Raw genomic sequence first — 27,512 nt, 5'->3', positions numbered from 1 at the left:
AATGCTTATGTAACTAGAGGCTAACAGTGCAGCAAAATGCTTGTGTAACTAGAGGCTAACAGTGCAGCAAAATGCTTATGTAACTAGAGGCTAATAGTGCAGCAAAATGCTTATGTAACTAGAGGCTAATAGTGCAGCAAAATGCTTATGTAACTAGAGGCTAATAGTGCAGCAAAATGCTTATGTAACTAGAGCCTAATAGTGCAGCAAAATGCTTATGTAACTAGAGCCTAATAGTGCAGCAAAATGCTTATGTAACTAGAGCCTAATAGTGCAGCAAAATGCTTATGTAACTAGAGGCTAATAGTGCAGCAAAATTGGCAAACAAGTACACAAATAATAATAATCAAAAACTAGAAAGAAGAAATCCGGAATGTCAGAGCTAATCCAGTATACACTATCAGTTATCCAAACTAATCCAGTATACACTATCAGTTATCCAAACTAATCCAGTATACACTATCAGTTATCCAAACTAATCCAGTATACACTATCAGTTATCCAAACTAATCCAGTATACACTATCAGTTATCCAAACTAATCCAGTAATTCAGTTATCCAAACTAATCCAGTATACACTATCAGTTATCCAAACTAATCCAGTATACACTATCAGTTATCCAAACTAATCCAGTATACACTATCAGTAATCCAAACTAATCCAGTATACACTATCAGTTATCCAAACTAATCCAGTATACACTATCAGTTATCCAAACTAATCCAGTATACACTATCAGTTATCCAAACTAATCCAGTATACACTATCAGTTATCCAAACTAATCCAGTATACACTATCAGTTATCCAAACTAATCCAGTAATTCAGTTATCCAAACTAATCCAGTATACACTATCAGTTATCCAAACTAATCCAGTATACACTATCAGTTATCCAAACTAATCCAGTATACACTATCAGTTATCCAAACTAATCCAGTAATTCAGTTATCCAAACTAATCCAGTATACACTATCAGTTATCCAAACTAATCCAGTATACACTATCAGTTATCCAAACTAATCCAGTATACACTATCAGTTATCCAAACTAATCCAGTAATTCAGTTATCCAAACTAATCCAGTATACACTATCAGTTATCCAAACTAATCCAGTATACACTATCAGTTATCCAAACTAATCCAGTATACACTATCAGTTATCCAAACTAATCCAGTATACACTATCAGTTATCCAAACTAATCCAGTATACACTATCAGTTATCCAAACTAATCCAGTATACACTATCAGTTATCCAAACTAATCCAGTATACACTATCAGTTATCCAAACTAATCCAGTATACACTATCAGTTATCCAAACTAATCCAGTATACACTATCAGTTATCCAAACTAATCCAGTATACACTATCAGTTATCCAAACTAATCCAGTAATTCAGTTATCCAAACTAATCCAGTAATTCAGTTATCCAAACTAATCCAGTAATTCAGTTATCCAAACTAATCCAGTATACACTATCAGTTATCCAAACTAATCCAGTATACACTATCAGTTATCCAAACTAATCCAGTATACACTATCAGTTATCCAAACTAATCCAGTATACACTATCAGTTATCCAAACTAATCCAGTATACACTATCAGTTATCCAAACTAATCCAGTATACACTATCAGTTATCCAAACTAATCCAGTATACACTATCAGTAATCCAAACTAATCCCGTATACACTATCAGTAATCCAAACTAATCCAGTATACACTATCAGTAATCCAAACTAATCCAGTATACACTATCAGTTATCCAAACTAATCCAGTATACACTATCAGTAATCCAAACTAATCCAGTATACACTATCAGTTATCCAAACTAATCCAGTATACACTATCAGTTATCCAAACTAATCCAGTATACACTATCAGTTATCCAAACTAATCCAGTATACACTATCAGTTATCCAAACTAATCCAGTATACACTATCAGTAATCCAGTATACACTATCAGTAATCCAGTATACACTATCAGTAATCCAGTATACACTATCAGTAATCCAAAAGCAATCTGTATTTACACCTACAATAACTACTTAAGAATATGTACAGCAGTAGATATATTACAGTGAGCTAGGTCAGGAATCCAGTATATAGATATTCAGTGTGAATAAACAGTGTAACAAAATGCAATGTTCAGTAGTAGATATATTAGAAAGAGATATGTGAAGAATACAGTAAATGAATACACAGTGTGAAAAACAGTATAAAACAAACAACAAACGAAACAAAAAATAACAAAGTGGATCAGGGCATCTACCCTTGTTACCCGCCTTTAACCCTTTAATGTTTCCCTGTTCAACACTTCTCCCTTCCCTGCTTGGAGAGGGCCTCGTATTATGTCTGTTCACACTGGAAACGCCTAATTGGTCCTTTGGAAAGAGACTCGGGTGTTTTGGCTTTGTCTGGTTGAAAAGAAAAATAAATCCAATCAATGGGTAGAAGTGTTAATAGCCAGAGACTGAAGGAGAGAGCTTACAAAAGGAAATAAAGCATGGAGGAGTTGTGATAATGTTCCCAGAGCAGGAGAACAAAAGGTCTGTCAAACAGTTCATGCATTTCTTTTATCTCTGCTGAGCCTGCTTTTGCTCTTTGTGTAGTCATCCAAGTTTGGATAGCTTTGTGTCCTGTTTTGACAACATTTTCCCTGACTATACTAAACATTATTTTATACAGTAGTGCCAAATCCCAGCCCCTCCTAGTCCCCCAGGCCCTCCTAATACTGCTAAGCCCCCTAACACACCTAGCCTCCTAGCCCCCCAGGCCCCCTAATACCGCTGACCCCCTAAACACCTAGCCTCCTAGCCCCCCAGGCCCTCCTAATACCGCTGACCCCCTAAACACCTAGCCTCCTAGCCCCCCAGGCCCTCCTAATACCGCTAAGCCCCCTAACACACCTAGCCTCCTAGCCCCCCAGGCCCTCCTGGGGGGGGGGTCAGGATTGGACGTTGCTACAGAAGAATGGACTCAAATCCAATAAATGTAATAAATTCCATCATACTATAAATGTGGTAACATCCACAGCTCTGATCTCACCTACAGCGCCGTCCGGGTTTGGCCGGTGTAGGCCCGTCATTGTAAATAAGAATTGGTTCTTAACTGACTTGCCTAGTTAAATAAAGGTTAAATAAAAAAAATACTTCCCCTCACACAGAAATGGTGGCGTGCCTACCAGTCCAAGCAGGAGGATGACTACGACCCAAGCATCCAGGAGGGGGCAGCCTTGTGCATCCAGACAGCTTGGCGGGGGTACAAGGAGCGCTGGAGGTTCGGGCTGTGGCGGGAGGCGGCCCTGCTGCTGCAGAGGGAGTGGAGGGCGTTACTGAAGCGGCGAGAACGGGAGGGGGCGGCACTCGCCATCCAGACAGCCTGGCGCTGCCACATGGCCAGAGAGGCCTACCTGCGACTGCGTGGCACCATGACGCTGCTACAGGCAGCGGGCAAAGGCTACCTGGCCAGACAGAGGTAAACTAATGTGAAGTGTTGCAGAAAGTTTTAGAGCAGACATGAGAGTGAATAGTCTGTTCTACATATTACATTTCTATCTGCAGCTGAGCTTGCTTCATTACTGTTTCTGGATGCTTATGAATCATTATGGAAATCAATATGAAAAGCCATGGAACATTTGATGAAGGCAGTGTAGCCACAGAAGACCATCTGAACTTCCATGCCTCCATAACTTCAACTCATTGATGGAAACATTCTTGCAATGAGATTGGAGATTGCTGCAAAGTTAATTCACTGTACTTATTGGTCATAATTCTATATCCAATCCTCCTCCACGTCCAGTCGTCCAACTGGTGACGTGCTCGTATTCATGGCCTGCCAGCTGAAAAGTCTCCTGTTCAGATAATGTTGTTACATAAACACCCAGAACAAAGTAGCAACAGTCAGCTGAGCTAGAGGAGGACATTCTCCCATTAAGGCTGCCACTTTGAGTTCACACATTCAACAGGAAGAGACTGTGATATGTTTTTAAGTGTCTAGTCTGTCTTGTGTCAAGGAACAAGGAATTAAGACTCAATGAAGGTGTGGTGTTGCCTTGTAATTGGTTTAGCTGTAACCATGCCTCCTTGATTGACAGCTTTGGGCATTTGAAGGAGCAGAGACTGAGGGAGAAAGAGCTGAGGCTGAGGAAGAGAGAGAGTCAACAACAGCAGCAGCAGCTGCAGAATGGACAGACGCGCCTCTCGCCAGAAGAAGACGATCTGCCAGTGAGGATCATGGGCCTGGACCTGAGCACATGGGAGGACCGCTCATACAAGGAGCGGGAAAGGAGCCTCCAGAGACTGAACAGCCAGGAGGAGAGGGTAAAAGAGGGACGAGGTGTAGAAATAGGAGGTGAGGGAGGAGTGGCGAGGGCCGCAGAGAGCTCAGGTAGGGCCCAGTCGGAACCACCGCCAGTTTCGTCGACAGCCGCTGTGGTGGTGAGAGAGAGGACCAGGACCCTGGACGAGCCCTGCCAGAGGACCACCAGGGCCAAGAGGGAGAGCCGGAGGATGAGGGAGCTGGAACAGGCCAAGTTCAGCCTGGAGCTGCTCAAGGTGCGGGCCACAGGCAGTGGTGGGGCCTCGTCCCCCTCTGAAGAGAGGCGCTGGTCGGCCGAGCTGGCCCCCACCACCACCCCTCCTCGCCGCTCCCCCCAGGGACCCGGAACCCCCGACAGCCAGAGCTCCAAGGGCAGCTTCGAGCTACTCAGCATGGATGACGAGATACTCAGGGAGAGTGCACCTTTGGCAGATGAGGAGGAGCTTGGTTCCCCCCTCTCTTCTGAAGTGCAGCTGGAGCAGGCCCCGGAGGTCAGCCTTGTGTCGAAGGAGCCTCCCAGGGCTTCTGTGTCCAATGACGCCTCCCCACCTCCAAACAGTCAGAGTCAGGCCAAGCTAGAACCGGCTGCCGCCTCTCCACCTCCGCCCAAGATAGAGAACTACCTCCCTACCTTTTACGTCCCGTCAACTGATGGCAGCTTGTTCATCACCCATCGTCTTGGCGATGACTCTTCGCGACCCCTCGAGGCCGATACCACTAGTACCACCATCGTCACCAAGCAGCTCAAGTCAATCAAACAAAGGCGGGAATTGTCACGGCGACCTGTGGTTGTGGTCATCAGCATGCAGAAGGAAACCCCCCTGGATCAGGAGGAGCTCAGTGGTGCCGTCGTTTGTCTTCCCCCTGTAGAGGTTTGTGACGGGTCGGCACAAACCGGCGAATCCCCTTCATCGCCACGGCTACCAGTCCCTGCACCCGTTCCACCACTAGATCCCGCCCCAGTCATCCCCATCTCTGGCCCCACCCCTGTCCCGGCTGCCAACCAGTTGGTCCTGGAGAAGCTGGAACGACTGAACGAGGAAAAGGAGGAGAGGCAGCGGCACCTGCAGCAGCAGAACGAGCGGGAGATGATGGACCAGATCCGGAAGCAGAAGGAGGTTCTGGAGAGACAGCGGCACCACTTCGCCCAGCACGAGAGGGAACTGTTGGAGAAGCAGAGGGGTGAGGCCCTGGTCAGGATCCAGCAGAGCCGGCAGGGAGGGCCCCCCCAAGACAGGAGTGCAACCGCAGCTACATCTACCAGGCCCCTTAGACCCAGCTCCCTTCTCATCGAGAGAGCCCCGGCTCTGGCTCCTCCCTCCAGGACCCAGTCTGTGTCCGCTGCCCACGCATACCTCTCTCCTCCTGGGCCGATGGACATCCAGAGTGTCTCCATGCCCCATCCTGAGCCCAACAAGGCCCAGCCCAACAAGGCCCAGCCCAACAAGGCCCAGCCCAACCAGGCCCGGCTTCCTCCACCTCCCTCAGCCCCCAAAACAAAGACCAGGGATGGGAGACCCATTGCGGATGGCTGGGCACCAAATTTGACCCTGGAGTCCAGAGAGGGCGGGGGAGGAGGAGCCAGAGGGAGGGTTCCCAAGAAGGCCCCAGCTAATCAGGGCACCAGCATCAGCATGACTGACATGTCGGAAAACATCTTCTTTGCGCCCAAAGACAGAGTGGCGTTCTCTAAGTGAGTATTGAATCCAGCTATGGAGTTATCATGTACTGTAGGTACCTTTACCAGCCAACTACACATGGAGTTATCATGTACTGTAGGTACCTTTACCAGCCAACTACACATGGAGTTATCATGTACTGTAGGTACCTTTACCAGCCAACTACACATGGAGTTATCATGTACTGTAGGTACCTTTACCAGCCAACTACACATGGAGTTATCATGTACTGTAGGTACCTTTACCAGCCTCACTACACATGGAGTTATCATGTACTGTAGGTACCTTTACCAGCCAACTACACATGGAGTTATCATGTACTGTAGGTACCTTTACCAGCCAACTACACATGGAGTTATCATGTACTGTAGGTACCTTTACCAGCCAACTAGACATGGAGTTACCATGTACTGTAGGTACCTTTACCAGCCAACTAGACATGGAGTTATCATGTACTGTAGGTACCTTTACCAGCCAACTACACATGGAGTTATCATGTACTGTAGGTACCTTTACCAGCCAACTACACATGGGGTTATCATGTACTGTAGGTACCTTTACCAGCCAACTACACATGGAGTTATCATGTACTGTAGGTACCTTTACCAGCAAACTACACATGGAGTTATCATGTACTGTAGGTACCTTTACCAGCCAACTACACATGGAGTTATCATGTACTGTAAGTGCCTTAACTACCCAACTAGACATTGAAACACATGGGAGATTATTCCTAAAAACGTATATCATACATCATTCTTAACCTCTGAAATGAAACCAAGAGCCCTAATAGATGCATAGTTCACATAAAGGTTATATAAGTAAAAAACAAACATCATAAAAATAGGTGTTGCTTGAGAATGAATTGGTTTGGAATAATGATTTACTATTTCACAGAAACTTAAAGGTACAATATGCAGAAATCACTAATAGTTCGCCTAATTTCAGTTTATGACAACAACTCTGATTGTAGAGAATCATTGTATCATCCAAACCGCTGTGAAGTATATTTTCCATAACCAAAAACATTGTATTTTCAGCTGTTTGAAACTGGTGTACAAAACCAAAAGTAAAAGATGCTAAACAAAAGCATAGAAATAGTGCCCATAGAACATATCTACCACTTCTTAGACTTGCTTTCAATGAGAATGACAGATCTATAATTCACATATCTATGTGAAGTTGGTCAGGTTGCTCTAAAAGCTACATATTGCAGCTTTAACCCCCTCTTCATTCCCTGACTCTATATGTTTTAGGTTTGACAAGGAGAAGCCTGTCAATCAAGAGAAGCCTGTAGCAGTCCCAAAAGAGGGCCCCTCCTCAAGCACCAAGCCCACCATAGGACTGAAAACACAGGAGGTGAGTGAATGGCAGAACCGGTAGCATTTGTCATAATGTTTGTGTGTATTTGCATGTCCATATCAAATAATCCAACTGATAAATAAATATTGTGTGTATTTCTGTATGTGTTCTAAGGGTTTGCATGTGTTTCCATTTGGAGCAGCGTCGTCCAGGTTAGGGGAGGGTTTGGTCGGGGTTGGCCATCATTGTAAAATAAGAATGTTTTCTTAACTGACTTTCCAAGTTAAATAAAGGTTCATTTAAAAAAGACATCTTAGAGAGCGTGAGACCGACGGAATAAAAAGATGGCGACACAGAGAGAAAGTTGCACAGATTGAAAAGGGAAACATCGGGGCATCCAAGACCCTGTCTAGTATCCACAGGTCCTAAAGAGGAAAGCCGTGTTCATTGGCCTGTTTGTGAGTGTGTTTCAACTGTTGTTATATCGTTTTTGGTCAACCAGGTCAGCAGGGCGGGCCACAGAAAGAAAGCCCGCATGGCTCGGACACGCTCTGACTTTCTGACCCGCACGCCGACCTCCTCGCTGGGGGGCGAGTCGGAGGAGGAGGACGAGTACGACGGAAAGCCCCCCCTCTCCTCCCCTCCCCCCTACTCCCCAACCATCCCTAAACAGGATTCCTTTGAGTGTTTCAGTGACTCAGAGATGGTAAAGAAAACAGACCCATACCTAAACCTCGGCCTCTACACCCCAATTCAACTAATAGAAGTTCACATTGGGACGGCCGTCTTTTTTCCCCTGCTGTTAACCCTCTTCAGCACTGGCTGGGTAGACCTGCGCTACCGATCAACTCAACTAAAACAACCTACGCTTTAACTCGATTTTTCCTTTTCCTCTGAGCATGAACTGTTTCAACGATGCTAACACACTCTTCTCTTTAAAACCTGATCAAGGTTCTAGCCTAACTTAGCCTGCCTCCTCACTTCTTCACAGCCCAGAAGTGATACTCTCCTTCTCCTTTTTCCTCTCTGTCAGCATAATCAGCCATGGCATGTGTTACTGTAGCTTGTTAGCCTGTTAGCTTTCTCTTCTCACCAGTAGCCCTGCTCTCTGACCGAACCCTGGGATCCTGGGTTGAAGGTCATCGCTCAACCTTGACCTTCCTCCCTGATGATTAATTAACACACATTCCTGACCTCTTTACTTCAGCGTGACATAAACTGTCTTTATTGTGCTATCTGGCTATCCATGTTAGCTATACTGCTAGTCAGGTATGCTAGTGAAAAACTGAGCTATAGACCGTATTGAATAATGTTAGACTTGAGTACAACTGACAACTCAGGCTAGTGGAAGTGCTACATTTTGTCAAGGAATCCATTGTTGTACTGCCATCTACTGGCGTGGGGGAAAATCCTCCTGTCTCCTGTGAGATAGGAAAACGTAGATGTAGAGTAACACGACTTCAGTTAGTACTGTAGATATTGAAAAGTCTCTTTTAACTGTCATATCTATTTATGTATGATGTCATTGACATTGTGTCATTCATTGGTGTTTCAGCCTTCCACCAGCTCTGAGGAACAGAAGAAGATACATAAGGCCATGTCGTCGGGAGATCTGGCCAAAGTTGACACGATACGCAAGAACGCCCAGTCAGATGGAAGGTTTGTTCCTATCATGGTGTCCATTGTAGTCATTTTAATACAGTATACATTGAGTTTACAAAACATTACGAACATCTTCCTAATGTTGAGTTGCATCCCTCCCTTTTGCCCTCAGAACAGCCTCAATTCGTCAGGGCATTGACTCTACAAAGTGTTGAAAGCGTTCCACAGGGATGCTGGTCCATGTTGACTCTACAAAGTGTTGAAAGCGTTCCACAGGGATGCTGGCCCATGTTGACTCTACAAAGTGTTGAAAGCGTTCCACAGGGATGCTGGCCCATGTTGACTCTACAAAGTGTTGAAAGCGTTCCACAGGGATGCTGGCCCATGTTGACTCTACAAAGTGTTGAAAGCGTTCCACAGGGATGCTGGCCCATGTTGACTCTACAAAGTGTTGAAAGCGTTCCACAGGGATGCTGGCCCATGTTGACTCTAAAAGGTGTGGAAAGCGTTCCACAGGGATGCTGGCCCATGTTGACTCTACAAAGTGTTGAAAGCGTTCCACAGGGATGCTGGTCCATGTCGACTCTACAAGGTGTGGAAAGCGTTCCACAGGGATGCTGGCCCATGTTGACTCTACAAAGTGTTGAAAGTGTTCCACAGGGATGATGGCCCATGTTGACTCCAATGCTTCCCACAGTTGTGTCAAGTTGGCTGGATGTCCTTTGGGTGGTGGACCATTCTTGATACACGTGGGAAACTGTTGAGCGTGAAAAACCCAGCAGCGTTGCATTTCTTGACACACTCAGACTGACCAACCTGGCACCTACTACCATACCCCATTCAAAGGCACATAAATCTTTTGTCTTGCCCATTCACTCTCTAAATGGCACACATACACAATTAATGTCTAAATTATCTCAAGGCTTAAAAATACTTTAACCTGTCTCCTCCCCTTCATCTACACTGATTGAAGTGGATTAAACAAATGACATCAACATCTGTGCTGCTGCTCTAGTTTCAACTGTTCTGCCTTATTATTATTCGACCATGCTGGTCATTTATGAACATTGAACATCTTGACCATGTTCTGTTATAATCTCCACCCGGCACAGCCAGAAGAGGACTGGCCACCCCACATAGCCTGGTTCCTCTCTAGGTTTCTTCCTAGGTATTGGCCTTTCTAGGGAGTTTTTCCTAGCCACCGTGCTTCTCCACCTGCATTGCTTGCTGTTTGGGGTTTTAGGCTGGGTTTCTGTACAGCACTTTGAGATATCAGCTGATGTACGAAGGGCTATATAAATAAATTTGATTTGATTTGATTTGATCAAGAAGGGATCATAGCTTTCACTTGGATTCACCTGGTCAGTCTCATGGAAAGAGCAGGTGTTCCTTAATGTTTTGTACACTCAGTGTAGATAGCAATGCATATGAGGTAGAGGGGCTTGATAGCCTCACTTGATTTCTTGGTTCGATTCCTCAATAATAATCTAAAGTAGTCAATACTCAATAGAAATGGTGGACATGGGTTTGTTTTTGGAGGATTATGAAGGCTGGATCACCAACTGTGTCAAGCTGTGATTTCAAGCCATGTGCTGTAGCTGTTAGGGTTCAGGTTAGGGTTAATGAAGCTGTGATCTGTCTCTCCTACCACCAGGGTTAGGGTTAATGAAGCTGTGATCTGTCTCTCCTATCACCAGGGTTAGGGTTAATGAAGCTGTGATCTGTCTCTCCTACCACCAGGGTTAGGGTTAATGAAGCTGTGATCTGTCACTCCTATCACCAGGTTTAGGGTTAATGAAGTTGTGATCTGTCTCTCCTACCACCAGGGTTAGGGTTAATGAAGCTGTGATCTGTCTCTCCTATCACCAGGGTTAGGGTTAATGAAGCTGTGATCTGTCTCTCCTATCACCAGGGTTAGGGTTAATGAAGCTGTGATCTGTCTCTCCTACCACCAGGGTTAGGGTTAATGAAGCTGTGATCTGTCTCTCCTACCACCAGGGTTAGGGTTAATGAAGCTGCGATTTGTCTCTCCTATCACCAGGGTTAGGGTTAATGAAGCTGGGATCTGTCTCTCCTACCACCAGGGTTAGGGTTAATGAAGCTGTGATCTGTCTCTCCTACCACCAGGGTTAGGGTTAATGAAGCTGTGATCTGTCTCTCCTACCACCAGGGTTAGGGTTAATGAAGCTGTGATCTGTCTCTCCTACCACCAGGGTTAGGGTTAATGAAGCTGTGATCTGTCTCTCCTACCACCAGGGTTAGGGTTAATGAAGCTGTGATCTGTCTCTCCTATCACCAGGGTTAGGGTTAATGAAGCTGTGATCTGTCTCTCCTACCACCAGGGTTAGGGTTGATGAAGCTGTGATCTCTCTCCTACCACCAGGGTTCAGGTTAGGGTTAATGAAGCTGTGATCTGTCTCTCCTACCACCAGGGTTAGGATTAATGAAGCTGTGATCTGTCTCTCCTACCACCAGGGTTAGGGTTAATGAAGCTGTGATCTGTCTCTCCTATCACCAGGGTTAGGGTTAATGAAGCTGTGATCTGTCTCTCCTATCACCAGGGTTCAGGTTAATGAAGCTGTGATCTGTCTCTCCTATCACCAGGGTTCAGGTTAGGGTTAAGGAAGCTGTGATCTGTCTCTCCTACCACCAGGGTTCAGATTAGGGTTAATGAAGCTGTGATCTGTCTTTCCCCCCCACCAGGGTTAGGGTTAATGAAGCTGTGATCTGTCTCTCCTCCCACCAGGGTTCAGGTTAGGGTTAATGTATCTGTTTATCTGCGATCCGTCTCTACCCCCACCAGGGTTCAGATTAGGGTTAATGAATCTGTGATCTGTCTCTCCCCCCACCAGGGTTCGTGGTAAAATGCGTTTCTGGGGCAAGACGAAGCAGGGTGAGAAGAAGTCGTCCAGAGAGAAGCTGTTCTGTGGAGGTGACTCCATGGATGCAGATGACGGAGACACGGGGCCACTGCTAGGAGAAGGTGGGGGAGGGTTGAAGGTCATTGTGGGGTTCAGCAGGTTTAACTGTCAGAAGAAGACACTGAAGATCACTACCAAACTTAATAAGGGAGTCTAGAAGACTTAAACGAAAGGCGTTAGACTTACTATGTTGCTACTCTGTCTGTCTCTCCATCCCTCCCTCCCAGCAGGACAGGATTACATGTCACCGCCTCGTAGTCCAGACCTGACCCTGGAGCGGGGGGCCAAGGAGTTCAAGGAGAACAAGGAGCCCTCGCCAAAAGTGAAGAGGCGGCGTAGCGTCAAGATTAGCAGTGTTGCCCTAGAGCCTGCCCAGTGGGGGAACGATGCACTGCAGATCCTCACATGCACCAACGACTACAGGAGCATGAACGACTTCCTCATGAAGAAGGTACACTCTCTCACACACACACACACACACAAAGACACACACACACAAAGACACACACACACACAAAGACACACACACACACACAAAGACACACACACACACAAAGACACACGCACCCACAGACACACACACACACACAAAGACACACGCACCCACAGACACACACACACACACACACAAAGACCCACGCACCCACAGACACACGCACCCACAGACACACACACACACACACACAAAGACACACGCACCCACAGACACACGCACCCACAGACACAGACACACGCACCCACAGACACACACACACACACACAAAGACACACGCACCCACAGACACACACACACACAAAGACACACGCACCCACAGACACACACACACACAAAGACACACGCACCCACAGACACACACACACACAAAGACACACGCACCCACAGACACACACACACACACACACACAAAGACACACGCACCCACAGACACACACACACACACACACACAAAGACACACACACCCACAGACACACACACACACACACAAAGACACACGCACCCACAGACACACACACACACACACAAAGACACACGCACCCACAGACACACACACACACACACACACACAAAGACACACGCACCCACAGACACACGCACCCACAGACACACACACACACAAAGACACACGCACCCACAGACACACACACACACACACACACAAAGACACACGCACCCACAGACACACACAAAGACACACGCACCCACAGACACACACACACACACACACACACAAAGACACACGCACCCACAGACACACACACACACACACACACACAAAGACACACGCACCCACAGACACACACACACACAAACCAACACAATCACCTGTCCAGACACACACGCACCCACACACACACACACACCCAAAGACACACACACACACTCACAAAGAGACACGCACCCAACCACACACACACGCACCCACCCACACAAAGACACACGCACCCAACCACACACAGAAATATGCAGGCATATGCATTGTGGTGTAAAGTACTTATGTACTACATAAGTAGGTTTTTAGAGTACTTGCTATTTATATTTTTGACTACTTTTACTTCATTACATTCCTGAATAAGTTTTTACTCCCTACATGTTACCTGACACCCAAATGTACTCGTTTTGAGTGCTTAGCAGGACAGGAAAATGGTCCAATTCACGGATTTATCAAGAGAATGCGTGGTCATCCCTGCGGCCTCTGATCTGGCAGACTCACTAAACACACATGCATCTTTTATAAATGATGTCAGAGTGTTGGAGTGTGCCCCGGGTTATCCTTCCTTTTTTTTAAACAAGAAAACCGTGCCATCTGCTTTGCTTAATATAAGGAATTTTAAATAATTTATACTTTTTCTTTTACTTTTGATACATAAGTATATTTTCAACCGAAATACTTTTAGACTTTTACTCAAGTAGTATTTTACTGGATGACTTTCACTTTTACTTGAGTAACTTTCTATTAAGGTATCTTTACTTTTACTCAAGTATGACAATTGGGTGTTTTTTCCACCACTGCAGACTCGCACACATGGACACAAAGCACACACTCGAACACACACACATACACACACACACACACATACACACACACACACACATACACACACACACACACATACACACACACACATATATATAGATACATGCAGATGAAGAAAGAGTGTTATTACAACAGCACGAGGAAGGTAGAGCTTTCAGGTTGGTTACCAATATAAATCCTCTCTTTGAATGTTGAGCTTTGAACAATGATGCTTCTGAATATCGGTGTTGAGGTTGTCCAGTGTCCAGACTGATGTGGTTTTATAAAGCTCATGTACTGAAGCCTGAGAGAACCCTTTTTTATCAAGCAGTTGTTTTTGTTTCGTTTAGATCAGTGACCTGGTGGCTGAGGACGGCGGTAAGAAAGACACAATGGTGGACGTGGTGTTTAAAAAGGCCTTGAAGGAGTTCCGCCTCAATATCTTCAACTCCTACTCTACTGCTCTAGCGGTTAGTACAGTAGTGCAACAACCCTGAATCCCAGGCTCCCTAAAACCGTTGTAACTACTAGTCATGTAAATACATGGTAACTACTTTACAGTAGTGTCCTTAATGCCTATGTATTTAAATGGCTAGTAGTTACATGGTAACTACTTTACAGTAGTGTCCTTAATGCCTATGTATTTACATGGCTAGTAGTTACATGGTAACTACTTTACAGTAGTGTCCTTAATACCTATGTATTTACATGGCAGTAGTTACATGGTAACTACTTTACAGTAGTGTCCTTAATGCCTATGTATTTACATGGCTAGTAGTTACATGGTAACTACTTTACAGTAGTGTCCTTAATGCCTATGTATTTAAATGGCTAGTAGTTACATGGTAACTACTTTACAGTAGTGTCCTTAATGCCTATGTATTTACATGGCAGTAGTAACATGGTAACTACTTTACAGTAGTGTCCTTAATGCCTATGTATTTAAATGGCTAGTAGTTACATGGTAACTACTTTACAGTAGTGTCCTTAATGCCTATGTATTTACATGGCTAGTAGTTACATGGTAACTACTTTACAGTAGTGTCCTTAATGCCTATGTATTTACATGGCAGTAGTTACATGGTAACTACTTTACAGTAGTGTCCTTAATGCCTATGTATTTAAATGGCTAGTAGTTACATGGTAACTACTTTACAGTAGTGTCCTTAATGCCTATGTATTTACATGGCTAGTAGTTACATGGTAACTACTTTACAGTAGTGTCCTTAATGCCTATGTATTTAAATGGCTAGTAGTTACATGGTAACTACTTTACAGTAGTGTCCTTAATGCCTATGTATTTACATGGCTAGTAGTTACATGGTAACTACTTTACAGTAGTGTCCTTAATGCCTATGTTTTTACATGGCAGTAGTTACATGGTAACTACTTTACAGTAGTGTCCTTAATGCCTATGTATTTAAATGGCAGTAGTTGGCATCATGATTTTGATGTAACCCTCTGTGTTCTCCAGATGGATGATGGGAAGAGTATCCGCTATAAGGACCTGTACGCCCTGTTCGAGCAGATCCTGGAGAAGACCATGCGCCTGGAGCAGAGGGACTGGAGCGAGTCGCCCGTCAAGGTCTGGGTCAACACCTTCAAGATCTTTCTGGATGAGTTCATGACCGAGTACAAGCCCATGGACAGCACCATCAGCAAGGTACCACCTCCACCACTGACCTTCTGTCTGGTGCAATTGATTGTTATTGCAGCCATTGGCTATGTAGCTAAGCATCACACTGTGTACTGTATGCAGTCTGAGCTAAAACCATGGTTTAGGTGGGCTGGCAGTAATATTGGTAGATGAAACCGTGGTTAAGGTGGGCTAGCAGTGATGTTGGTAGATGAAACCGTGGTTTAGGTGGGCTGGCAGTGATGTTGGTAGATGAAACCGTGGTTAAGGTGAGCTAGCAGTGATGTTGGTCGATGAAACTGTGGTTTAGGTGGGCTAGCAGTGATGTTGGTAGATTAAGCCATGATTTAGGTAGGCTAGCAGTGATGTTGGTAGATGAAACCGTGGTTTAGTTGGGCTAGCAGTGATGTTGGTAGATTAAGCCATGATTTAGGTAGGCTAGCAGTAATGCTGGTAGATGAAGCCGTGGTTTAGGTGAGCTAGCAGTAATGCTGGTAGATTAAGGCGTGGTTTAGGTGGGCTAGTAGCTGTGTGTGTGTGTGGTCAGGTACAGCATTGCTACAGTGGCCTGGTTAGCTGCTGGTGCTAACTACTTCTAACACCCAGGTGGCTAATTCAAACACTACAGGTCACATGAAGCCCTTGGCTGCTATACTAAGCCCCTCTAAAAGAGAGTGTCCACTGGAAAAGAGCATTGTGGTCTTTACGATCTTAGTAATTGGTAAGCTACCAGGGTATTACAGTATTTGTTGTTTTTGGAGCTCTGTTATATTTGGTTGTCTTACCCAGCAGGTCCCCAAAACCGAGCGAAAGAAGAGGAGGAAAAAGGATGCCGACATTGTGAGTGCCTGCTCTTACTGTTTTTTTAAACTAGTAGTCAACCGTTTTGGTATGAGACTGAAGCCAGACTGATCTTAAAGGTATAGTCAGTGGGGGCCTCCCGAGTGGCGCAGTGGTCTAAGGCACTGCATCACAGTGCTAGCTGTGCCACTAGAGGTTCTGGGATCGAGTCCAGCCGGCCGCGACCGGGAGACCCATGGGGTGGCACACAATTAGCCCAGCGTCATCCGGGTTAGGGGCGGGTTTGGCCGGCAGGGATGTCCTTGTCCCATCGTGCTCTAGTGTCTCCTATGGCGGGCTGGGCGCAGGGCACGCTGACACGGTCACCAGGTGTTTCCTCCAACACATTGGTGCGGCTGGCTTCCAGGTTAAGTTGGCATTGTGTCAAGAAGCAGTGTGGCTTGGTTGGGTTGTGTTTCGGAGGATGCACGGCTCTGGACCTTCGCCTCTCCCGAGTCCATACGGGAGTTGCAGCGATGAGACAAGACTGTAACTACCGATTGGAAACCATGAAATTGGGGAGAAAAAGGGGTAAAAAAAATCATAATAAAAAAAATATATATATATAATTACATTTAAAAAATGGTATAGTCAGTGAGGCATGAAGTAAACAGAAAATATCGGGGCAATTTCCGCAACAACTAAAAGCTTTGAAGCACGAGGCGAAAGTTCTCCGCTGTTTTGTTCCCGCAGCTATCACACTGTAGCAGATTGAACTGTGGACATGCGCAGATACTCTGATATTCTGTGAGTGCATCGTCTTGCATTGCACTACTATGCAACATCTGCGTTGCTGCTCGTCTCCATTTAAAACATATTAACCTCCTGTCAGCAATGCTTCTATCTGTCCTTTAGAGAAAAAAGGAAATAGGCTAGTAACTAGAATACACAGGAGAGTCAGAGACGATAGAAAGCATGTCAAAATAAACTCTCCGTGGCTCTTTTCTCACCTGCTCTCTGCTGCCCTCTACAGGTGGAGGAACACAATGGCCACATCTTCAAGGCCACCCAGTACAGTATCCCCACCTACTGCGAGTACTGCTCCTCTCTCATCTGGATGATGGACAGGGCCTGCGTCTGCAAATGTGAGTACTCGTGCGCACACACACACACACACAATACAGGCACGCAAGCACACACACACACACACGTTATTACTGTGCACGTCCTCAGCGGCCCTTTGGCCAAGCCTTGAGCTGTGGCCCCTCCTAACCCCTCCTACTAATCAGATTGTGTTCAACTGGACTCATGTGGTCTGCAGCTCCTTATCCTCCACAGTTTTCTCAAGCAACAGTCAGAAAGGATGTTTTCTCCTCCCTGGTCAATGTTGCATCTGTCTCTTAGCCCTGTAGTCAGTTAGTTAGCGGCCATAACCTTTTGTTTTTCCTCCCATGTTAACAATGCGGAGGCACTGTCTTTCCGTGGAAAATGGCGCTGACTTGCATTTCTCTGGCTGTGTTTATCCAGTGTGTCGCTACGCCTGCCACAGAAAGTGCTGCCTGAAGTTGACCACCAAATGCAGCAAAAAGGTAAGGCTACCACGACTAGATCAACATACATTGATATTTATTTGGTAGAAGCTGTGTGTGTGTGTCCGTGTTTGTGTGTGTGTGTGTGTCCACATGCGCTCCTACATCTCTTTTTGTGTCTGTGTGTGTGCGCAGTACGACCCAGAGCTGTCGTCCAGGCAGTTTGGGGTGGAGGTGTCCCGTCTGACCAACGAGGAGAGGACAGTGCCCCTGGTGGTGGAGAAGCTCATCAACTACATTGAGATGCACGGCCTCTACACCGAGGGCATCTACAGGAAGTCTGGCTCCACCAATAAGATCAAAGAGCTCAAGCAGGGACTGGACACAGGTACTGTATACATGCTAACAAAGACCAGGGTGAGGCACCTAGTTACGCTAATGGCTATTTGCAAATGAAAATGTCAATGCTATGGCTAAAGATAACTTCAACCCGGGATGCTTGTTTCATTCTGACATTTTGACTGTTTATCCACACAGACGTGAACAACATGAACCTGGATGACTACAACATCCACGTTATCGCTAGTGTCTTCAAGCAGTGGCTCCGGGACTTACCCAATCCACTTATGACCTTTGAACTATACGAGGAGTTCCTCCGCGCCATGTGTAAATACTCCGACCTTCCTGTCATTTTAATTTCTGATAAATGTGTACTCCTTACTTATTTTATTTATGTATGTAGTTCAACATCATTGTTGGTGGTGAATGTGTTTACAGGCCTGCAGGACAAGAAGGAGGTGATTCGAGGAGTCTACTCTATTATCGACCAGCTCAGTAGAACTCACCTCAACACTCTGGAACGGCTCTTCTTCCACCTAGTTAGGTAACAGACATTCTCCTCCCTCTATTGCACTAGTATCTGCTGTAGCATTTGATCGTCATGTCAAATCAAAAGGGAAATGCCAGAGAGAAGATTCGTCCAATAGGCTTAACATTACAGAAATGTTCTGTTATCAGTAAAAAGTTGGAACCAAACTTCACACATGTATTATACTGCAGTGCCTTCACAAATGATTCATACCTTTTGACTTATTGCACATTTTGTTGTTACAGCCTGAATTCAAAATGGTTGAAATATGTTTTTTCCCCTCATCCATCTAATGAAAAAGTTTATTTTAGCAAATGTATTGAAAATGAAATTTTCATTTACATACAGGACCAGTCAAAAGATTGGACACACCTACTCATTCAAGGGTTTTCTTTATTTTTACTATTATCTCCGTTGTAGAATAATAGGGAAGACATCCAAACGATTACATAACACATATGAAATCATGTAATAACCAAAAAAGTGTTAAACAAATCAAAATATATTTCTATTTTAGATTCTTCGAAGTAGTCACCCTTTGCCTTGATGACAGCTTTGCACACTCTTGGCATTCTCTCAGCCAGGTTCATGATGTAGTCACCTGGAATGTTTTTCCAACAGTCTTGAAGGAGTTCCCACATAGGCTGAGCACTTGTTGGTTGCTTTTTATTCACTTTGCGGTCCAAATCATCCCAAACCATCTCAATTGGGTTGAGGTTGGGTGATTGTGGAGGCCAGATTATCTGATGCAGCACTCCATCACTATCCTTCTTGGTCAAATAGCCTTTACACAGTCTGGTGGTGTGTGTTGGGTCATTGTCCTGTTGAAAAGTAAATGAGTGTCCCACTAAGCGCAAACCAGAGGGGATGACATCGCTTCAGAATGCTGTGGTAGACATGCTGGCTAAGTGTGCCTTGAGTTCTAAATAAATCACTGACAGAGTCACCAGCAAAGCACCCCCACAGCATCACACCTCCTCCTCCATGCTTCACGGTGGGAACCACACATGCAGAGATCATCCGTTCACCTACTCTGCATCTCACAAAGACACGGCGGTTGGAAACAAAAATTTAGCATTTAGACTCATCAGACCAAAGGACAGATTTCCAACAGTCTAATGTCCATTGCTCGTGTTTCTTGGTCCAAGCAAGTCTCTTCTTATTATTGGTGTCCTTTTAGTAGTGGTTTCTTTGCAGCAATTTGACCGTGGAGGCCTGATTCACACAGTCTCCTCTGAACAGTTGATGTTGAGATGTCTGTTACTTGAACTCTGTGAAGCATTTATTTGGGCTGCAATCTGTGGTGCAGTTAACTTTAATGAAGTTATCCTCTGCAGCAGAGGTAACTCTGGGTCTTCCTTTTCTGTGGTGGTCCTCATGAGAGCCAGTTTCATCATAGCGCTTGATGGTTTTTGTGACTGCACTTGAAGTGGTGGTCCTCATGAGAGGCAGTTTCATCATAGTGCTTGATGGTTTTTGTGACTGCACTTGAAGTGGTGGTCCTCATGAGAGGCAGTTTCATCATAGTGCTGGATGGTTGTTGTGACTGCACTTGAAGTGGTGGTCCTCATGAGAGCCAGTTTCATCATAGTGCTGGATGGTTGTTGTGACTGCACTTGAAGTGGTGGTCCTCATGAGAGCCAGTTTCATCATAGAGCTTGATGGTTTTGTGACTGCACTTGAAGTGGTGGTCCTCATGAGAGCCAGTTTCATCATAGAGCTTGATGGTTTTGTGACTGCACTTAAAGTGGTGGTCCTCATGAGAGCCAGTTTCATCATAGTGCTGGATGGTTGTTGTGACTGCACTTGAAGTGGTGGTCCTCATGAGAGCCAGTTTCATCATAGTGCTGGATGGTTGTTGTGACTGCACTTGAAGTGGTGGTCCTCATGAGAGCCAGTTTCATCATAGTGCTGGATGGTTGTTGTGACTGCACTTGAAGTGGTGGTCCTCATGAGAGCCAGTTTCATCATAGTGCTGGATGGTTGTTGTGACTGCACTTGAAGTGGTGGTCCTCATGAGAGCCAGTTTCATCATAGTGCTTGATGGTTGTTGTGACTGCACTTGAAGTGGTGGTCCTCATGAGAGTCAGTTTATCATAGTGCTGGATGGTTGTTGTGACTGCACTTGAAGTGGTGGTCCTCATGAGAGCCAGTTTCATCATAGCGAGTGATGGTTGTTGTGACTGCACTTGAAGTGGTGGTCCTCATGAGAGCCAGTTTCATCATAGCGCTGGATGGTTTTGTGACTGCACTTGAAGTGGTGGTCCTCATGAGAGCCAGTTTCATCATAGTGCTGGATGGTTCTGTGACTGCACTTGAAGTGGTGGTCCTCATGAGAGCCAGTTTCATCATAGTGCTTGATGGTTGTTGTGACTGCACTTGAAGTGGTGGTCCTCATGAGAGCCAGTTTCATCATAGTGCTTGATGGTTGTTGTGACTGCACTTGAAGTGGTGGTCCTCATGAGAGCCAGTTTCATCATAGTGCTTGATGGTTTTGTGACTGCACTTGAAGTGGTGGTCCTCATGAGAGTCAGTTTATCATAGTGCTGGATGGTTGTTGTGACTGCACTTGAAGTGGTGGTCCTCATGAGAGCCAGTTTCATCATAGCGAGTGATGGTTGTTGTGACTGCACTTGAAGTGGTGGTCCTCATGAGAGCCAGTTTCATCATAGCGCTGGATGGTTTTGTGACTGCACTTGAAGTGGTGGTCCTCATGAGAGCCAGTTTCATCATAGTGCTGGATGGTTCTGTGACTGCACTTGAAGTGGTGGTCCTCATGAGAGCCAGTTTCATCATAGTGCTTGATGGTTGTTGTGACTGCACTTGAAGTGGTGGTCCTCATGAGAGCCAGTTTCATCATAGTGCTTGATGGTTGTTGTGACTGCACTTGAAGTGGTGGTCCTCATGAGAGCCAGTTTCATCATAGTGCTGGATGGTTGTTGTGACTGCACTTGAAGTGGTGGTCCTCATGAGAGCCAGTTTCATCATAGTGCTGGATGGTTGTTGTGACTGCACTTGAAGTGGTGGTCCTCATGAGAGCCAGTTCCATCATAGTGCTGGATGGTTGTTGTGACTGCACTTGAAGTGGTGGTCCTCATGAGAGCCAGTTCCATCATAGTGCTGGATGGTTGTTGTGACTGCACTTGAAGTGGTGGTCCTCATGAGAGCCAGTTTCATCATAGTGCTGGATGGTTGTTGTGACTGCACTTGAAGTGGTGGTCCTCATGAGAGCCAGTTCCATCATAGTGCTGGATGGTTGTTGTGACTGCACTTGAAGTGGTGGTCCTCATGAGAGCCAGTTTCATCATAGTGCTGGATGGTTGTTGTGACTGCACTTGAAGTGGTGGTCCTCATGAGAGCCAGTTTCATCATAGTGCTTGATGGTTGTTGTGACTGCACTTGAAGTGGTGGTCCTCATGAGAGTCAGTTTATCATAGTGCTGGATGGTTGTTGTGACTGCACTTGAAGTGGTGGTCCTCATGAGAGCCAGTTTCATCATAGCGAGTGATGGTTGTTGTGACTGCACTTGAAGTGGTGGTCCTCATGAGAGCCAGTTTCATCATAGCGCTGGATGGTTTTGTGACTGCACTTGAAGTGGTGGTCCTCATGAGAGCCAGTTTCATCATAGTGCTGGATGGTTCTGTGACTGCACTTGAAGTGGTGGTCCTCATGAGAGCCAGTTTCATCATAGTGCTTGATGGTTGTTGTGACTGCACTTGAAGTGGTGGTCCTCATGAGAGCCAGTTTCATCATAGTGCTTGATGGTTGTTGTGACTGCACTTGAAGTGGTGGTCCTCATGAGAGCCAGTTTCATCATAGTGCTTGATGGTTTTGTGACTGCACTTGAAGTGGTGGTCCTCATGAGAGTCAGTTTATCATAGTGCTGGATGGTTGTTGTGACTGCACTTGAAGTGGTGGTCCTCATGAGAGCCAGTTTCATCATAGCGAGTGATGGTTGTTGTGACTGCACTTGAAGTGGTGGTCCTCATGAGAGCCAGTTTCATCATAGCGCTGGATGGTTTTGTGACTGCACTTGAAGTGGTGGTCCTCATGAGAGCCAGTTTCATCATAGTGCTGGATGGTTCTGTGACTGCACTTGAAGTGGTGGTCCTCATGAGAGCCAGTTTCATCATAGTGCTTGATGGTTGTTGTGACTGCACTTGAAGTGGTGGTCCTCATGAGAGCCAGTTTCATCATAGTGCTTGATGGTTGTTGTGACTGCACTTGAAGTGGTGGTCCTCATGAGAGCCAGTTTCATCATAGTGCTGGATGGTTGTTGTGACTGCACTTGAAGTGGTGGTCCTCATGAGAGCCAGTTTCATCATAGTGCTGGATGGTTGTTGTGACTGCACTTGAAGTGGTGGTCCTCATGAGAGCCAGTTCCATCATAGTGCTGGATGGTTGTTGTGACTGCACTTGAAGTGGTGGTCCTCATGAGAGCCAGTTCCATCATAGTGCTGGATGGTTGTTGTGACTGCACTTGAAGTGGTGGTCCTCATGAGAGCCAGTTTCATCATAGTGCTGGATGGTTGTTGTGACTGCACTTGAAGTGGTGGTCCTCATGAGAGCCAGTTCCATCATAGTGCTGGATGGTTGTTGTGACTGCACTTGAAGTGGTGGTCCTCATGAGAGCCAGTTCCATCATAGTGCCTGATGGTTGTTGCACTTGAAGTGGTGGTCCTCATGAGAGCCAGTTCCATCATAGTGCTGGATGGTTGTTGCACTTGAAGTGGTGGTCCTCATGAGAGCCAGTTCCATCATAGTGCTGGATGGTTGTTGTGACTGCACTTGAAGTGGTGGTCCTCATGAGAGCCAGTTCCATCATAGTGCCTGATGGTTGTTGCACTTGAAGTGGTGGTCCTCATGAGAGCCAGTTCCATCATAGTGCCTGATGGTTGTTGCACTTGAAGTGGTGGTCCTCATGAGAGCCAGTTCCATCATAGTGCTGGATGGTTGTTGTGCTTGAAGTGGTGGTCCTCATGAGAGCCAGTTCCATCATAGTGCTGGATGGTTGTTGTGACTGCACTTGAAGTGGTGGTCCTCATGAGAGCCAGTTCCATCATAGTGCCTGATGGTTGTTGCACTTGAAGTGGTGGTCCTCATGAGAGCCAGTTCCATCATAGTGCTGGATGGTTGTTGTGCTTGAAGTGGTGGTCCTCATGAGAGCCAGTTCCATCATAGTGCTGGATGGTTGTTGTGCTTGAAGTGGTGGTCCTCATGAGAGCCAGTTCCATCATAGTGCTGGATGGTTGTTGTGCTTGAAGTGGTGGTCCTCATGAGAGCCAGTTCCATCATAGTGCTGGATGGTTGTTGTGCTTGAAGGGGTGGTCCTCATGAGAGCCAGTTCCATCATAGTGCTGGATGGTTGTTGTGCTTGAAGTGGTGGTCCTCATGAGAGCCAGTTCCATCATAGTGCTGGATGGTTGTTGTGACTGCACTTGAAGTGGTGGTCCTCATGAGAGCCAGTTCCATCATAGTGCCTGATGGTTGTTGCACTTGAAGTGGTGGTCCTCATGAGAGCCAGTTCCATCATAGTGCTGGAGAGCGTGCTACGGGTGGGTGTTGTTATGGTGACCAGAGAAATATACCTGCTGGAGAGCGTGCTACGGGTGGGTGTTGTTATGGTGACCAGAGAAATATACCTGCTGGAGAGCGTGCTACGGGTGGGTGTGTTATGGTGACCAGAGAAATATACCTGCTGGAGAGCGTGCTACGGGTGGATGTTGTTATGGTGACCAGAGAAATATACCTGCTGGAGAGCGTGCTACGGGTGGGTGTTGTTATGGTGGCCAGTGAGCTGAGATAAGGCGGGGATTTATCTAGCAAAGACTTATAGATGACCAGGAGCCAGTGGGTCTGGCGACAAATATGCAGCTGGGGCCAGCCGACGAGAGCATACAGGTCACAGTGGTGGGTGGTATATGGGGCTTTGGTGACCAAACGGATGGCACTGTGATAGACTGTATTGACTGACGTTCATGTCTTAAAGTAATGTGGTGGACTGTCGTTTCTCTTTGCTTATTTGAGTTGTTCTTGCCATAATATGGACGTAGCCCTATTTGGTAGACTATCTTCTGTATACCACCCCTGCCTTATCACAACACAACTGATTGACTCGCATTAAGAAGGAAATAAATTCCACAAATTAACTTTTAACAAGGCACACCTGTTAATTAAAATGCATTGGTGGTGAATGTGTTTTCATGCTTGCAGGACAAGAAGGTTGAGAGAATGCCAAGAGTGTGCAAAGCTGTCATCAAGGCAAAGGGTGGCTACTTTGAAGAATCTCAAATATAAAACATATTTTTCATTTATTTAACACTTTTTGGTTACTACATGAATCCATATGTGTTATTTCATAGTTTTGATGTCTTCACTATTATTCTACAATGTAGAAAATAGTAAAAAATCTAGAAAAACCCTGGAATGAGTAGTTGTATCCAAACTTTCGACTGGTACTGTAAGTATTCACACCCCTGAGTGTTAGAATCACCTTTGGCAGAGATTACAGCTGTGAGTCTTTCTAGGTAAGTCTCTAAGAGCTTTGCACACCAGGATTGTACAATATTCTTCAAGCGCTGTCAATCTGGTTGTTGATCTCTGCTAGGCAGCCATTTTCAAGTCTTTCCATTAGATTTTCAAGACGATTGTACGTCTGTAACTGTAACTAGGCCACTCAGGAACATTCAATGTCAATCTTGGTAAGCAACTCGTGTATATTTGTTTTTTAGGTTATGGTACTGAAAAGGACATGTTTCTCCCAGTGTCTGTTGGAAAGCAGACTGAACCAGGTTTTCCTCCAAGGTTTTGCCTGTGCTAAGCTCTATTCCATGTATTTGTATTATTTTAACTCTCTAGTCCTTGTCGATGAAAAGCATACCCATAATATGATGCAGCCAACACCATGCTTGAAAATATAAAGAGTCGTGCCTTATTGCGAACAGGATGCATGTTTTATTCTGTACAGCCTTCTGTTCCCTCCTGTCATTTAGGGTAGTATTGTGGAGTAACTACAATGTTGTTGATCCATCTTCCGTTTTCTCTCTTCACAACTATTAAACTCTATAACTGTTTTAAAATCACCGTTGGCCTCATGGTGAAATCCCAGGGTGGTTTCCTTCCTCTCCGGCAACTGTAATAGGAAGGAGTGTATTGATACATACACCACCCAAAGTGTAGCTAATAACTTCACCAGGCTCAAAGGGATATTCAATGTCTGCTTTTCTTTTGTTTTACCCATCTATCAAAAGGGGCCCTTCTTTGCGAGGCATTGGAAAACATCTCTGGTCTTTGATTGAATCTTTGTTTGAAATTCACTGCTCAACTGAGGGACCTTAAAGATAATTGTATGTGTGGGGTACAGAGATTAGGTAGTCATTCAAAAATCATGTTAAACACTATTATTACACACAGACTCCATGCAACTTATTATTTTTCTCCTGCATTTATTTATGCTTACCATAACAAAGGGTTGAATAGTTATTAACTAAAAAATGTTCAGCTTTTCATTCTTAATACATTTTTTAAAAAGAAAATAGATGTAAAAACACAATTCCACTTGGACATTATGGGGTATTGTGTGTAGGCCAGTGACTCAATCTCAATTCAATCTCATTTTAAATTCAGGCTATAAACCAACAGCATGTGGAACAAGTCAAGAGGTGTTCTGAATACTTTCTGAAGGCACTGTTTTTGTTTGGTGTATTCTCCAGGATCGCAGGGCAGGAGGACACCAACCGTATGTCGGCCAACGCCATAGCCATCGTTTTCGCCCCCTGCATCCTCCGCTGCCCCGACACCATCGACCCCCTGCAGAGTGTCCAGGACATCGGCAAGACCACAGCGTGAGACCACAATCCTACTGCTGCTAATATAGTATCCTACTACTGCTGCTAATATAGTATCCTACTACTGCTGCTACTATAGTATCTTACTGCTGCTACTATAGTATCCCACTACTGCTACTATAGTATCCTACTACTGCTACTATAGTATCCTGCTGCTGCTACTATAGTATCCTGCTGCTGCTACTGTAGTATCCTGCTGCTTCTGCTGTAGTATCCTGCTGCTGCTACTGTAGTATCCTGCTACTTCTGCTGTAGTATCCTGCTGCTTCTGCTGTAGTATCCTGCTGCTGCTACTGTAGTATCCTGCTACTTCTGCTGTAGTATCCTGCTGCTTCTGCTGTAGTATCCTGCTGCTGCTACTGTAGTATCCTGCTGCTTCTGCTGTAGTATCCTACTGCTTCTGCTGTAGTATCCTGCTGCTTCTGCTGTAGTATCCTGCTGCTGCTACTGTAGTATCCTGCTACTTCTGCTGTAGTATCCTGCTGCTTCTGCTGTAGTATCCTGCTGCTACTATATAATCCTGCTCCTGCTGCTGCTGTAGAATCCTGCTGCTCTTGTAGTATCCTGCTGCTGCTGCTGTAGTATCCTGCTACTGCTGCTGCTACTATAGAATCCTGCTGCTGCTACTATAGAATCCTGCTGCTGCTACTATAGAATCCTGCTGCTGCTACTATAGAATCCTGCTGCTGCTACTATAGAATCCTGCTGCTGCTGCTATAGTATCCTGCTGCTGCTATAGTAGTCTGCTGCTGCTGCTATAGTATCCTGCTGCTGCTGCTGCTGCTATAGTATCCTGCTGCTGCTGCTGCTGCTATAGTATCCTGCTGCTGCTGCTGCTATAGTATCCTGCTGCTGCTGCTGCTATAGTATCCTGCTGCTGCTGCTGCTATAGTATCCTGCTGCTGCTGCTGCTATAGTATCCTGCTGCTGCTGCTGCTATAGTATCCTGCTGCTGCAGCTATAGTATCCTGCTGCTGCTGCTATAGTATCCTGCTGCTATAGTATCC

General features: G+C 45.5%; 1 protein-coding gene across 11 annotated transcripts in view; it reads left to right on the top strand.

Annotated features, from left to right (window-relative positions):
- The window catches only part of myo9aa (myosin IXAa), a 189,905-nt gene that overhangs the window by 154,185 nt on the left and 8,208 nt on the right, over nt 1-27,512 (top strand). For 5 of the 11 annotated variants that reach the window (XM_031812861.1, XM_031812864.1, XM_031812856.1 and 2 more), the window contains 16 exons: nt 3,172-3,482; nt 4,102-6,018; nt 7,261-7,363; nt 7,809-8,012; nt 8,862-8,965; nt 11,761-11,891; nt 12,057-12,280; nt 14,196-14,315; nt 15,320-15,508; nt 16,271-16,321; nt 17,295-17,406; nt 17,789-17,850; nt 17,986-18,178; nt 18,328-18,456; nt 18,568-18,673; nt 26,371-26,502. In XM_031812861.1, coding sequence (XP_031668721.1) covers nt 3,172-3,482; nt 4,102-6,018; nt 7,261-7,363; nt 7,809-8,012; nt 8,862-8,965; nt 11,761-11,891; nt 12,057-12,280; nt 14,196-14,315; nt 15,320-15,508; nt 16,271-16,321; nt 17,295-17,406; nt 17,789-17,850; nt 17,986-18,178; nt 18,328-18,456; nt 18,568-18,673; nt 26,371-26,502 — 4,088 coding nt within the window. The remainder of the gene's footprint in view (nt 1-3,171; nt 3,483-4,101; nt 6,019-7,260; nt 7,364-7,808; nt 8,013-8,861; nt 8,966-11,760; nt 11,892-12,056; nt 12,281-14,195; nt 14,316-15,319; nt 15,509-16,270; nt 16,322-17,294; nt 17,407-17,788; nt 17,851-17,985; nt 18,179-18,327; nt 18,457-18,567; nt 18,674-26,370; nt 26,503-27,512) is intronic. The other 6 variants (XM_031812863.1, XM_031812858.1, XM_031812859.1 and 3 more) reach the window with 5 other exon arrangements.

The sequence above is a fragment of the Oncorhynchus kisutch genome, unplaced genomic scaffold (assembly GCF_002021735.2).
Source record: "Oncorhynchus kisutch isolate 150728-3 unplaced genomic scaffold, Okis_V2 Okis03b-Okis08b_hom, whole genome shotgun sequence".
Taxonomy (NCBI): domain Eukaryota; kingdom Metazoa; phylum Chordata; class Actinopteri; order Salmoniformes; family Salmonidae; genus Oncorhynchus; species Oncorhynchus kisutch.
The sequence above is the reverse complement of the archived record's forward strand: the minus strand, read 5'-3'. Positions and strand labels throughout refer to the sequence as shown.